We start from the raw sequence: 14630 nt of genomic DNA on the forward strand, positions 1-14630 counted from the left end.
CACTAGTAGATTTGTTGGCAAGTCTGAATGAGAACTTTTGATCATCCCAGTAGGTTGTTACTAATGAAAGTTGATCTGCATATGCTGGCTGTATTGGCATGTTTATTAAGTGGTTATTAGAACACATCTCAGTGGAAAGCAGGCTCAGTCCTGGAGATGAAATGAAAATCGCTTATTGTCACAAGTAGGCTTCAATGAAGTTACTGTGAAAAGCCCATGGTCGCCACATTCCGGCGCCTGTTCAGGGAGGCTGGTACGGGAGATGATACATTGGTAAAGTCCACTTGGATTGGCATCCTTGCGTATTACAATGCGAAGGCCAACAGCATGCACGTGTTTAGAGATTTTTCTTTGTGAAATCTAGTCTGTGTCGCGTTCATACAGCAAGTTTCTTTCTTTACTGTCATGTCACATAGGCTTACTAAGAACTGTGCAAGCAAAGGTATCCTGACCCTAGAATTATTTGAATAATTTATAATCAAATGCGTGTGCAGTTTGAGGTCTTTTGTGAGAGATTTGTTGTATAATTCCTTGGTTTATATAATTTCCCCATCTTACAAATTAAATCCTCCTGCAAAACTTGTGTGCTGCATGTCCTGCCTTTAAGAAGCAGTGCTACTATCTTTTATTATGCTCCTCTTCAGCGTTATTCCTGTACCATCCCCTGTGAAGGTATTGACTCCTTACTGGATTCAATTCTAGGGGCTGTTTAGCACAGGGCTAAATTGCTGGCTTTGAAAGCAGACCAAGGCAGGCCAACAGCACGGTTCAATTCCCGTAACAGCCTCCCCGAACAGGCGCCGGAATGTGGCGACTAGGGGCTTTTCACAGTAACTTCATTTGAAGCCTACTTGTGACAATAAGCGATTTTCATTTCATTTCATTCAATTCATTAGTACCTCATCAAAGGTCTCATGTTTGAGCCTTGTATCCATAGCAAACCCATCTGGTTCACGAATGTCCTTTAGGGAAGGAAATCAGTCATCGTTACCTGGTCTGGCCTGCATGTGACTCCAGATCCACAGCAATGTGGTTGACTCTTAAATTGCTTCTGTTCAAGGGCAATTAGGGATGGGCAACAAATGCCAGCGACACCTATATCCCGAATAGAAACATTAGGAAAATAAGCTTCCTGATCCAGTTGTGATTAGTAAATCGTAGTATCAATACTGCTGCCACAGCTCAGAACAACCAGCTCAGCAACATATCAGAGATTGGACCAAGGACCTTCCCGATGTGATTTCTTTACTTCTAGGACTTGGGGAATACCCAGCAACACAAAGTTGTCTGTTCTGCTGGAGATAATATTACTACTGCCTTATTCATGTTATAATGCGGATAATAAAGTCGGGAGCTGGAGGTCCCCTGCCACCCCATTTACCCCCGAATGGCCATCGCCAAGGACTCAATCATCATCGTGAACAACAACGGCAACAGCAGACACCCCTGTATCGTTCCCCTGTGCAGTCCAAAATTCCATGAACACATCTCATTTTTATGTACACTTGCCACCGGGGCTACATACAACAGACGCACCCACGCCACAAACTTCGGGCCAAACTCAAACCTGCCCAGAATCTCAAATAAATACCTCCATTCCACCCAATCAAAAGCCTTCTCTGCATCCATAGAGTCAGTAATCTCTGGCACCTGCCCCACTGATGGGGTCATAACCACATTTAACAGCCTCCTGATGTTACTGGAGAGCTGCCTGCTCTTTACAAAACCTGTTTGATCCTCCGTGACCACCCTTGACACACATCCCTCCATCCTTCCCACCACTAAAGTAGCCAGCACTTTCACGTCACTGTTCAACAACCAAATAGGCCTATGCGATCCACAATCCAAGGATCCTTCCCCCTTCTTCGGGATTAGCGTAATCGAGGCCTGTGTCAGTGTCTCTGGTAGCTCCCCCTTCTCCAATGCCTCACTAAACATCCCCAACAGATGTATTGCCAACGGGCAGCACAGTAGCACAAGTGGATAGCACTGTGGCTTCACAGCGCCAGGGTCCCAGGTTCAATTCCCCGCTGGGTCACTGTCTGTGCGGAGTCTGCACGTTCTCCCCGTGTCTGCGTGGGTTTCCTCCGGGTGCTCCGGTTTCCTCCCACAGTCCAAAGACGTGCAGGTTAGGTGGATTGGCCATGATAATTAGTGTCCAAAAAGGTTAGGCGGGCTTATTGGGGATAGGGTGAAAGTGAGGGCTTAAGTGGGTCGGTGCAGACTCGATGGGCCGAATGGCCTCCTTCTGCACTGTATGTTCTATGTTCTATGTCGCTATGAACGCCCAGGTTCTTAAACCTCCATGGGTTAACCATTCCCAGAAGTTCCATAAACCATCTCAACTCTTTGCCATCCTCTCCTTTCCCATTGACCTTTCCACCCTCTGTTCCATCATGCAATTAAAATCTCCACCCATAATCAATTGGTGCATATCTGAGTCCGGGATTGTTCCCAGTAAACCCTTTACAAACCCCACATCATCCCAATTCGGCCCATGTACATTGATTTGCACCACTGGCGGCCCCTCCAGCACACCCCTCACTATCGCATATCTACTCCCCGCAACCCCCCCCCCCCCCCCTCCCTGGGTCCTGCAGTTCCTTGGCCCCCACAACCCCCATCCTTTTGTTCAACAAAAATGCCCCCCCCCCCCCCCCCCCCCCGCAACTTCGAGTCAAACCCCCTGAGTGAAATATTTGTCCCACCCATCCCTTCCTCAAGCTAACCTGATCCTTCACCCGGAGATGCGTCTCATGTAGAAAGATCACCTCTGCCTTCAAACTCCAAAAATCCGAGACCTCTTAATCAGCAAGTTTAACCCACGAAAGTTCCACGTTACAATCCTTAACGGAGGCTTAAGCCTCCACTCTTCCCTAACAGCCGCCATCCTGCCCCTCCAGCTTCATCACCTCTAATACCACCCTAAACCGGGCCCCCCCTCTCTGCCCATGACCATGCTCAGTCTCCAACTCTGCCACGTCGCGATTTTCCCCCCCCCTCCCCCCCTCCAAAAACCTGGCCACCTCTCACGGCCTCCTCCCCCCACCTCACCTCTGTTCACCAGCATTATCTGGCAGCTCCCGCCCAAAGATCCGCCTACACCCCCCCACCCATCCTTCCTTAGCCTGTGCAAACAGCCCCCCTACCCATCTAATTGCCCCTCCGCCAGCAACCCCACCCAAAAAGCCCCACTCTACTCAACCCTTACCCGTAAAGAAAAAACACCCAAAACCGCAAATCATCCCCTCCAAAACGAAAAGCACCACAAATGGCAGGAGGGGTGGGGGGTTGATTACTCCCTTACAAACTTATAACACTCCAAAGAATAAACCCCCATCCAGAGGCAACCCACGCAGACATGGGGAGAATGTCCAGACTCCGCACAGACAGTGGGTATCAACGATATTGTGTTAGCGTGGAGCAAATCTGCTTACATGTCCCATAGGTGTGGGACCAGGGCTGGTGCAAATGTTTTATAGAAGCCCGCCGGGAACCCATTGGGTCCCGATGCCTTCCCAGCCTGCATGGAACTGATGTTCGCCATGGTCTCTCCCAGTCCTTTTGGTGCTTCCATCTCACCTCGCCAATCGCCCACCACAGCTGGCATGTCCAGTCCATCGAGGAACTGATTCATCCGACATTCCTTTCGGGGGAGGGTTTAAGAGGTGTACAGTCCTCGGTAGAAAGTCTCAAATGCTTGGTTGACGTTTTTTGGTTCAGCTGCCAGTCTGCCTCTGCTGTCCTTCACCTGCGCTATCTCCTCGTGGCTGCCTGCTTTATCAGCTGGTGCGCCAGTGGCAGCTAGCCTTCTCTCTGTGTGGTGGTGGAGGTGGCACCGATGGTGGAGGTGGCGGTGCTGATGCTGGCCAGTCATCGGGGAACTCCAGGAGCGTGCAGAAGTCCTCTTTGTCCTCTTGTGCAGAAAAGGGGAGGGGGTGTTCTGGTGGGGTCTATATTGGCGGCGCGGTGGAAGGTGGGGGGGGTCGCATTTGGGGGGGGGGGGGGGGGTGTTGGGGTGGAACCTGACGGTGCCAGGTCCCTGAGTGAGACAGTATCTTGGCGGCCGTCGGGGAACTCAATGTAGGCATATTGAGGGTTGGCATGGAGCAGGTGAACCCTGTCCACCAAGGGGTCCGCCTTGTGGAGTCGGACGTGCCTACGGAGAAGGACCGATCCTGGAGCAGCGAGCCAAGTCTGGAGCGACACCCCGGATGTGGACTTCCTGGGGAAGGTGAAAACACGTTCATGGGGTGTGTTATTAGTGGTGGTGCACAATAGTGACCGGATGGAGTGCAGAGCGTCAGGGAGTACATCCTGCCAGCGAGAGGCTGGGATGATCCTGGACCGTAGGGCCAGCTGGACAGCTCTCCAAACCGTCCCATTCTCCCGTTCTACTTGCCCGTTTCCCCGGGGGTTGTAGCTGGTCGTCCTGCTGGAGGCTATAACCCTGCTGAGCAGGAACTGACGCAGCTCATCGCTCATGAATGAGGATCCCCTGTCACTGTGGATGTAGGCCGTGAAACCGAACAGAGCGAAGATGGTACAGAGGGCCTTGATGACAGTGGCAGACGTCATATCGGGGCATGGGATGGCGAAGGGGAATCGACCACACTGAGAAAGTACGTATTACGGTCGGTGGAGAGGAGGGGCCCTTTGAAATCCACGCCGAGGGTGGGAAACCTTCACCAGGCGCGCACGGTCCGGCCGGTAGAAGTGCGGCTTGCACTCCGCACAGACCTGGCAGACCCTGGTGACTGTCCTTACTTCCTCGACGGTGTAGGGAAGATTGCGAGCTTTGACCAGATGGTACAATCGAGTGACCTCCGGGTGACAAAGGCAGTCGTGTAGGGCCCGGAGTTGGTCCACTTGTGCGCTGGCACATGAACTTCGAGAGAGAGGGCGTCTGGGGGCTCGTTGAGTTTTCTGGGGCGATACAAGATCTCGTAATTGTAGGTGGAGAACTCGATTCTCCACCGCAAGATTTTATCATTTTTGATCTTGCCCCGCTGTGTGTTATCGAACATGAAGGCTACCGTCCGTTGGTCCGTAAGGAGAATGAATCTCTTCCCGGCCAGGTAATGCCTCCAATGCCGCACAGCTTCAACGATAGCTTGGGCCTCCTTTTCGATGGATGAGTGTCGAATTTCCGAGGCATGAAGGGTGCGGGAAAAGAATGCCACGGGTCTGCCTGCCTGGTTTAGAGTGGCGGCAAGGGCAAAGCCTGAAGCGTCGCTTCCTACTTGGAAAGGCAGTGACTCGTCCACTGCGCGCACCCCGGTGTTGCCGATGTCTGCCCCCATGCAGTTTGAGGGCCTTGGGGCAGTGGGGGAGGGGAAGTTCCATGAGGGGGCGCATGCGGTCGGGGTCGGGCCCGAGAAGTCCGTTTTGGACTATATAGCCGAGAATGGCTAACCGGGTCGTGCTGAACACACACTTCTCTTTGTTGTAGGTCAGGTTGAGAAGAGTGGCAGTGCGGAGGAATTTATCGAGGTTGGCATCGTGGTCCCGCTGGTCATGGCCACAGATGGTGACATAATCCAAGTACTGTGGTTCACCACATGGGCGAAGACTCTGGACCTTTTCACTGGGCCGTTAAGTCCGCTGACGTTGCAGGTGATAATCCTGGTGGGGATTTTTTTGTCCCCCCTTCCTGCGGGATCAACCATACTTACCTGTTTGATGTGACCCTGCACTCCGGGATTTCCCTTTGTTAGGGGGCCATCCAAAATGGCCGTGGTCACTGTTCTCACCATGAGGTCGGATCCCTGCGCTCTGGCATTTCCCTTTCTCCAGGGGGCACCCAACATGGCCACCAACTGTGTGTATGCCGTGTGGGTGCGCCCCAGCACTCCGGGGTTTCCGTTTGTTTAGGGACCCTCCAAAGTGGCTGCTTGCGGCGCCATCTTGTTCTTTCAGCCTGCATCTTACCTGCCAAAGCCAATCCAAAAAACAACCCTGTCTTCCCTTTGTGTTCCTTTTGTACCCCCCCCCCCCCCCCGCCCCCAGCCAGGCGCTCCCTCCCTCCCTTCCGGGAGGTGCGCCACACCCTCCCTTGCTGTCTTTATTCCTGTGGTAGTTATTCCTGCTAATGTGGTGCCCCCCTCCCTGGCTGATCTTATCTCTATCTTATGCCCTCCTCCCTCTGCCTGTACCTCACCCTCACCTGCATTCTCCTGGCCTCGCCTTTCCCTGTGAGCCAGTCTTTTTGATCAGAGCAAGGCAGCACAGTCCCGCTCAAACATATCAAGTAGCTAAGAAATGGCTTTCTCTTTTCTCCTCTGTTCCGCATTCATCACTGCCTCTCCTGCCCCTTCTCCAGGCTGTTTGACCGCACAAATGTGTTCACCTCCTCTGGGGTGTTAAAGTAATGCCCCTTGTTCTGGTATATGACCCAGAGCCTGGCTGGGAACAACATCCAAATCTTACCCCGTTCTTGTACAGAGTCGATTTTGCCTGTTTAAATTCAGCCCTGCATTTTGCCAAGTCCGCCCGAATGTGATGATATACCCGGATTCTATGTCCTTCCCAGGTACTCTCCTTGGTCTGTCTCATCCACCTCAGAATCTTATCACGATCCTTTATTGGTGTAGCTTCGCAATGAGCGCCCTCGTTTGTTCCCCCGCCTTGGATTTCGGCCTGAGTGATCTGCGGGCTCTGTCGATCACCAGGCGGGGTTGGGGAAACTGTCTCTCCCGACTAGGTTGCCCAGCATTTGGGCGACATAGCCCATCAATACCTTCTAGCAGGCCCACAATCCGAATATTCTGGCTTCAGGACCTGTTTTCTTGATCCTCGACTTTCCCTTTTAAGTTCCCTATGGCCACTACCAACCTTTAAGTTCTGTATCCAGGGTGACGATCCTGTCACTCTGGTCCGTCGAGGCTTTCTCTAATTCATGGATTGTTTTTTCCTGTGCTTCCACCTTCTTCCCCAGTATGTAGATTGTTTTTTGTATGGTGACCATCGCCTCTGTCACCGCCACCTTGACAACTACCTGGATTTTGACCTTTATCGCATCTTTCATGGTGATCAGTTCCTTCATAGGGAATATCTTCCATACATCTCCAGGTGGTGGGGGGTGACTGATGATTGGTTCATCGACCTTCTCTCTCTTGGGTAGCCGGGACCCCATCACCTCATGGGTCCGCCGGCTCCTCCGCGTGCTGTTCGTGGCCTTTACTGCCACTTCTGCTGTCCTTTTGACCCCTCGAGTTTCATTCGCTGGAATTCTAGTTCTATTCTTAGTTGAGGTTAAGTTGCTTTCGAATTTTGGGGCAAAAGTCACCTAAACGTGCCTATTTGGTTCTGGTCTGGGGGAGAGCCATCTGATGTGCGTTCACTCAGCACATTCACGTCACCGGAAGTGTCCCTGAACAAGATTGACTATATATGCATCGGCAGCAGATGAAGGACTTTCCTACAAGCTATTCTAACATGAAGTGCTGATGTAAGATCCGACCACTAACTTATTTTAGGCAAGATCCACCAGAAGCTGAAGAAAGCAACAACCATGAACCCATAATGGCCATTCACAACAGAGAAGCTGAAGGACAAGTACATGCCAGACAGTTTTCAACTGAAACTCTCCAACAGATTCAAAGTACTTCTGAAGGTCGGCAACATTTGAGGGAAAGTAGGAAATCTTAAAATCAGGGAGGCAAAGAGTGGAGGAGAGGAACCAACAAAGTATGGATCACTGATTCAACATGGAGGTTGATTGAAAGAAAGCTGGCAAAAAGCAAGAGGGATCAAAAGAAATACTAAAAACAGAAGAGAAGATGATGAAAGGTACAGAAGATTGGCTAAAGCCATGAAAAAGAGTTACACGAGAGGCAAATGAGGATGGCTGGAGTTAAAAGATGGGGAGGCACAAGAAACAGAAGATCTAAATGACTCCCAATACGCTGTTCAGAAACTTATGGGAGTTGACTGGACAAGAAGCAACACAATTGTGCCAATCGACAGCAAGGCTGGTTGGATGTCACTGATGGATGAGGAATAGGAAGTGAGTGGGTGGAACACCTTCAGGAAATGCTCAGCCGCAGCTCCACAATAGAATTCAACGAAACTGAACATCAGTCTGGGAGAAAGTCCCAGATCAGGGGCAGGATTCTCTGGTCGCCGATGCCGAAGGCGGGGGAACTATTGGAGGGTGGTCCGGGGCGCATAAGCCGGCCAAAGGGGAAGGCACTATTTTGCAGGCCGGGTCTGCGAGCAGCCGGTTCCATGTTGCACAGCGCGGCCGCTGCAAGCTGCCGCCATGCACATGCGCGGCCACAGACCCGGCAATTCTCCGGGCTGTATCAGCAGCTAGAGCCGGGTGCTAGTCCCCAGCCAAACGGAGGATCGGTGGCCATTTCATGCCGAATTTTCAGTCGTAAAACACCACCGTTCCCAGGCCGGAGTGGGGACATATCCTGAAAATCGGAGAATCCAACCCAGAGGTCCAAAGAGTCATCAAGAACCTGACGAACAACACCGCAGCTGGGATTGATATATCAACGGAGCTATTAAAACATGGGCAGTATTTGTTCACAAGAGAACTCATGGACCTGGTCAACAAGATCTCGACTGTGGAGGAAGTCCCAGATGGCTGGATGCCAAATGGGAACCGCAAACTGTGACAACTGGAGGGGCACAACACTACTGTTAGTACCTAGCTCTCCTTAACAGATTGACAGCAGAAATAGGCAGTAACCTTTCCAAATAACAGGCAGGTTTCAGGAGTGGCAGATTGGGTGGTGAGCAGAAGACTATGGGTCCTGACGAAATCCATGCTCTAGTGCCTGAAGGCAGCATGGTAGCACAGTGGTTAGCACTGTAGCTTCACAGCTCCAGGGTCCCAGGTTCGATTCCTGCCTTGGGTCACTGGCTGTGTGGAGTCTGCACAATCTCCCCGTGTCTGCGTGGGTTCTCTCCGGGTGCTCCGGAATCCTCCCACAGTCCAAAGATGTGCAGGTTAGGTGGATTGGCCATGCTAAATCGCCTTTAGTGTCCAACAAGGTTAGGTTGGGTTACGGGGATAGGGTGAAGGTGTGGGCTTGGGTGGTGTGCTCTCCCAAGGGCCGGTGTACACTCCATGGACCTAATGGCCTCCTGCACTGTAAATTCTATGATTCTAAGTCCTGTCACACCAGAACTAGCTGCCCCCCTCTTCCAAATTGGCCTTCTCTCCCAAATTATTCAATGTAACTTTGTGTTAGTGTCAGCAAAGTGGAAAATTGTTTTCTGTTTTCTGTAAAAATAACTAAAGTTGGGCAGCACGGTGGTGCAGTGGTTAGCATTGCTGCCTCATGGCACCGAGATTCCAGGTTCAATCCTGGCTCTGGGTCACTGTCCGTGTGGAGTTTGCACATTCTCCCCGTGTGTGTGTGGGTTTCGCCCCCACAACCCACAGATGTGCAGGATAGGTGAATTGGCCACGCTAAATTGCACCATAATTGGAAAAAATTAATTGGGTACTCTAAATCTTAACAAAAAAAAAAAATTAAAGTTGGGGATGATTTCAGTTTAAGTCTGTCCTCCGCCCAATTCAAAGTAAATTGGTAAAAGGAGTCTGAAGTACTATTATCATCAAATGACATCAACTCACCAATCACTTCCTCACTAGAACTACCCTTCTGATCCCACTGTGGCCTTGATGAAGACATGGATGCAGGAAATTAATGCCAGAGGAGAGCTGGGAGTAACTGGCTAACACAGTGACAGCATTTGATTCAGAATGGTACTGTACCTAGAAGTCTTGACATAATAGCTCAGGGATCAATGGAAAAATACTCAGTAGCTGGAGACCTGCTGAAAACAAAGTAAAATGGTTGTAGCTGTTATGGAAGCTAGTCTTTGTTGCTCAAGGCTGTTGCTGCAAGAATTCTTCTGGGTAGTTGCCTCATCGCAACCATTATGCACTATATAACTTGTAATCATTTTCATAGGAATCCGAAATGGGACTATTTGCTGATAATTCCATAATGTTCAGTTCCATTTACAATACCTCAAATAATGTAGCACCCATTGCACTCAGAACTGTAAATAAATAATATCCAAGCTTGGATGCCAATTGGCAGATAGAATTTGTGTCACGTAAGTACTAGCCAATGGCTATTGCCTACAGGAAAAAACCTAATTAGGTTTGTAGTATCTTGAAAACTGGTGACCACCATGTACATTAATGAATAAACGGTTTAAGGCAAATAACAATTTACAGACGGTGCAGTAAAGACGACTGTTCTCCTTGACTCCTAACTAACAGTAAAATCCATGCTCAACCCTAGTATCCGCACTTTGTGGCCCGATATGGGTACTCGCCCCTTAAAGGGGCATGCTATGACATTCCCCCCAAGTCCCTGATTAACACATTACAACAACAATGGAACTTGTACAATATTATACAACAAATGGATCTCACCTCAGTCCCTTATAGAGTAAGTTGGTCCGAGGACTTCCTAATCCTTGGGAACATCATAATTCCATACCAGCTGCTACCGCAGTGAAGGTAACTTCGATTTGAACCTCAATGAGTTGACTTTCGACTTCGAAAGGTGCTTCCATGCAGATAATTTCCCCAGTTCCCCCAGAACATTACTGGGCTCTACCTTGAGGTAGCTTGCTCCAGTATTACTTTCATCCATAGCAACATACTAAGGATGGCCTGCCCCACCGGTTCGGTGTGTGCTTCTTTCCTTCTCAAATGGTCCAGGGGTTTCTTCACCTTTTTTTCCCTTGGACATCCATCTCGTATGACACTGGACCTGTTCTGGCCATGACCGTTCCAGGGATCCCATTTGGGCCAGCACTAAAATTCTCTCCATACACCAAATCTTCCACCCCAAATATTCTGTCAGGTTTTCTCTAGTCGTGATGTTTCTTTTGTGCGTTCTGTTTTACCTTCACCCTCCCCTCCAAATGTAGTATCTTGAAAGACTGGCAACCACCAATCTGGTCTCTTCAACTCCCAATGCTTCACCTGCTTTTCCCTTGAATTATCCTGAACAGTACCTTGTTCAACTTCTTGGTCTCTGTTCCCTTAACTTTAATCTTCCTAAGACGTTATTTCTGTCCCAATTCCCTAGTTGTCTAGACTTATCTGGTTCTTTGGGAAGTCTGCCTCTATGCAGCTCCCTTGTCCTGTCCAGATTTCCTCTGGCGGAGTTGGGAGATGTTCACTCCCCAGCATCTTATCTCCAACTGCAAATTAATTCAGCTGAAAGAAACTAAACTCAAATGCCTTCCTACTTTAAAAGGGCCCCCATTTGCTAAGCAACAACCTCACACATCTAGCATTTGTTTATTCTTCAAGCCGTAACTTCTCTAAGCACATTTTGAATTGAAACCAAAATTCCCCACACATATAAACACTTAGTCCAGCAATAATCTAACTTATCCTACCCTTCCTACACAGAAACACTAAATTAAACCCAGTTCAAACTACACTTTATTTCTAATATTTATTAATCAAATATAAATCCTTTAAAACCACCTTTGTTTTCCTAACAATTTGTAGTAAACTTATGAAACAAAGGGTTCAGAAAGCATACCTGCAGGGCTTAGATCATGATATCAGGCTAAGTCTCAAAGCATTAACCAATGAGTTATCAATGCCCGACATTGTCTTTTGTTTCTGACAATTGAATGTTTCTGATTTAAATTTTTTTTAAAAATTCTGCATATTTGTTTTATTTTCTTCCTTTGCACACAAACAGTTCTCCATTTTAATACCAATAGAAAAGTTGCTTCTGTTTCTGTCAATTTGCACATTGCAGTTCCTTTCTTATTCCCTCTCCCTACAGGAACCATATTGTTGCAGTAAGAGGGAGGAGGAGGTGTATTGAAATCCATACAGTACCTCTTTCTGGTACAATGCTTTGCCACCTGTAATAATGCTTATTTTTTAATGGCAAGGTTACTTTTGGCTATGCCAAAGAGCCAAGTTTGTGGAAGCCCCAACTGTATCAGAATTGTTATTATTTAAATTAGAGTGCTTATATATTATTTTGGAGTGAAAACTTGTTTTGGACTATTTGTTTCAGATCACAACTGACCTCAGGCAGCGATGTACAGACAGTCACACAGGGACCTCTGCTTCAGCACCAATGGCTGCTGGGATTATAGCGCTGGCACTGGAAGCAAAGTAAGCTCAAACTCATTTCAAGAGGGCTTCTGTTAAATGGTTTCTCTGTAAGCGTAATGAAAACTGACAAGCTCAACTGAATTAACTTAATTGGATAAAATTTAGACACCTACATCTTTACCATTTTCACAAGGCAGTTTTTGTCATGTCTAAAATATTTTCAGTTATTACATTTACCTTATGAGCTGTTCGCTGATTAGAATTGGCTAAGCGCTTGGATATATTTGATTTAATTGAGACGTTACTCCACGCAAAAAATAAATTTCTGAAGAATAAGTGCAAAAGAGGCATGGTTTCACAATTCTTTTTTGCTGCTGAAGAACATTACAAGAAAGCTGGTGTGCGCGCTAATGATGATTTTAGCTTCAGTGTATTGAGTGTTTACCAAGCAGGACCTGTTTAGTTTATTTGTCCAACTAGGCATCTGGCCAATCTAACAGGTAAATGGGGCCAAATTCCCTAAATAGGCAAGCAACTAGATGATTTTCTCTCAATTTATTGAAAGATGATGCCTTCAAAAGGCATTAGATCTATCATGTCTAATTCACCATTTAAAAAAAAAAGATTGTTTGAAGCTTATTTGAAATGTCTTGTGAAAGATTTTCCTCATAAAGTACCAGGGTCATCATGGGATTTGGCAGTATAGGACTGTCTGATGGATTGTTTGAATGCTTTCTTTGACCTGGGTTGTCATGCACTTTGAATTGGGGAAAATGCTGATTTAATCACTGCCTGAGCTGTGACTGGCACACGAGAAAAGAAAATGTGTTCTGAGATAGACTATTGGCAGTTGAATTGTTTGTGCATGCATCCAGTACAGATTATGTAACCTTTGTAATATCAACGTAATTTATGCAGACATGCCTTTCGGAATCCAAAAGACCATAGTGGTTACATCACCTTTCCCAGATGAAATATGATCTTAATGATTCTCTTGTGTTGCTTGGCCAGTCTTTTAATCTCTACTGTCTACTCCAAGTTAATAGCTTCTTTTAACTATTTGCTTCTAAAGTTGCTTGATTCATGTTTTTTTTTGATCCTCTGCATGCTAACTTAACCAGTACTCCTACTTCCAGAGGACTCTAATATTAGCAAAAATGTTTCTCCAAGGTCAGTTTTTCTGTGTACAATCATAGAATCATTAAAATTTACAGAATGGAAGAAAGCCCATTTAGCCCATGTTCATGCTGGCTGACGAGTAGCCATCCAGGCTAATCCCACTTTACATATCCTTATAGTTACTGCACTTGAAGTACATATTCAAATTATTTTTGCAATGCAATGGCAGTTTCTGCCACCCTTTCAGGGACCACTCTCTTGGTGAAGAAATTTCACCTTGAATCACATCTAAACTTCTTCCCCTAAACCTACAGTTATTGACCCCTGAACCAAGGGGAATAACGCCTTCCTATCCACTAGACCACTAATAATGTTATAGACTCAATTGGATCTCCCTCAGCTTCCTCTGTTCCTGAGAAAACAACACCAGTCGGTTCAATCTGTCCTCATTAACTAAAATTCTCCAGTTCAGGTAACATCCTCGTAAATCTTTTTACTCTCTCTAGCCTAATCACATCTTCCCTATAGTTCCGTGCACTCCAGCTGTATCCTATATGGTATTTTCCAGCCTAACCTCCCTGCTCTTGTATTCTTGTCTTGGCTAATAAAGGCAAGTATCCCTTGTACATTCTTGGTCATTTTATGTTCCGATGCACCTACCTTCAAGGATCTGTGGACATGCACTTCAAACTTCTTCTATACTTCTCAGTGTCCTATTTTTTATTGTATATTCCCTTGCCTTGTTAGCCTTCCCCAATAAGGCACACATCATTGCATACTCTTATTTGGACCATCATGCAATTGTTCAGTATGACTGCTAATGCTTTCTATCTTATTTAAAATGAAAAGATTTTTAAGATTTCAAAACCCTGCTGCCTGTATCTAACACCGGTGCAACAGCCCAGCAGCATTTAAGATTTGTGCTCCAGAACCGCAACTCAAAGAGATTCAGCTCAGTCAATGAGATGGAGACCGAGGTACAGACACTGCAACATCAAAGAGGGGGGATAGTTACCTGGAGAGTTCATTCCAGTAGGCAGTCACATCCCTTAGGATAGGTTATCTGATTTAATCAGTGGTCAGGGACAGGAATGTGTCACTGCAAGTGAGGCAGGTAAGGGGATTGAGAAGGTACAAGTGGCCCCAGTCATTGTGATTGTCCAACAGGTTTGAGGTTCGTGCAGCCTGTATCGGTGAGAGTGGGACCTGCAGGGTGGATGAGTGAACTGACCATGACACAGTGCAACATTCAATTGAGGGGAGTGAATAAGATTGTAGTGATCATAGGTGATAGTATAGACACAGTTCACTGCAGGCGAGAAGCCCAGAAGTCTGTGTTGTCTGCCTGATGCCATGGTTTTCAATATTTACTCTGGTCTGGAGAGAAACCTGAAATGGGTGGAGGAATAGCCAGATGTCATTGTCCTTGTGGATACTAACA

At 47.5% G+C, this 14630-nt stretch overlaps 1 protein-coding gene across 4 annotated transcripts in view; it reads left to right on the forward strand.

The window, feature by feature from the left end:
• pcsk5b (proprotein convertase subtilisin/kexin type 5b) overlaps positions 1-14630 on the forward strand; it is a 602404-nt gene that overhangs the window by 236893 nt on the left and 350881 nt on the right. For all 4 annotated transcript variants that reach the window (XM_072516608.1, XM_072516609.1, XM_072516611.1 and 1 more), the window contains exon 9: positions 12030-12130. In XM_072516608.1, coding sequence (XP_072372709.1) covers positions 12030-12130 — 101 coding nt within the window. The remainder of the gene's footprint in view (positions 1-12029; positions 12131-14630) is intronic.

The sequence above is a fragment of the Scyliorhinus torazame genome, chromosome 9 (genome assembly GCF_047496885.1).
Source record: "Scyliorhinus torazame isolate Kashiwa2021f chromosome 9, sScyTor2.1, whole genome shotgun sequence".
Classification (NCBI taxonomy): Eukaryota; Metazoa; Chordata; class Chondrichthyes; order Carcharhiniformes; family Scyliorhinidae; genus Scyliorhinus; species Scyliorhinus torazame.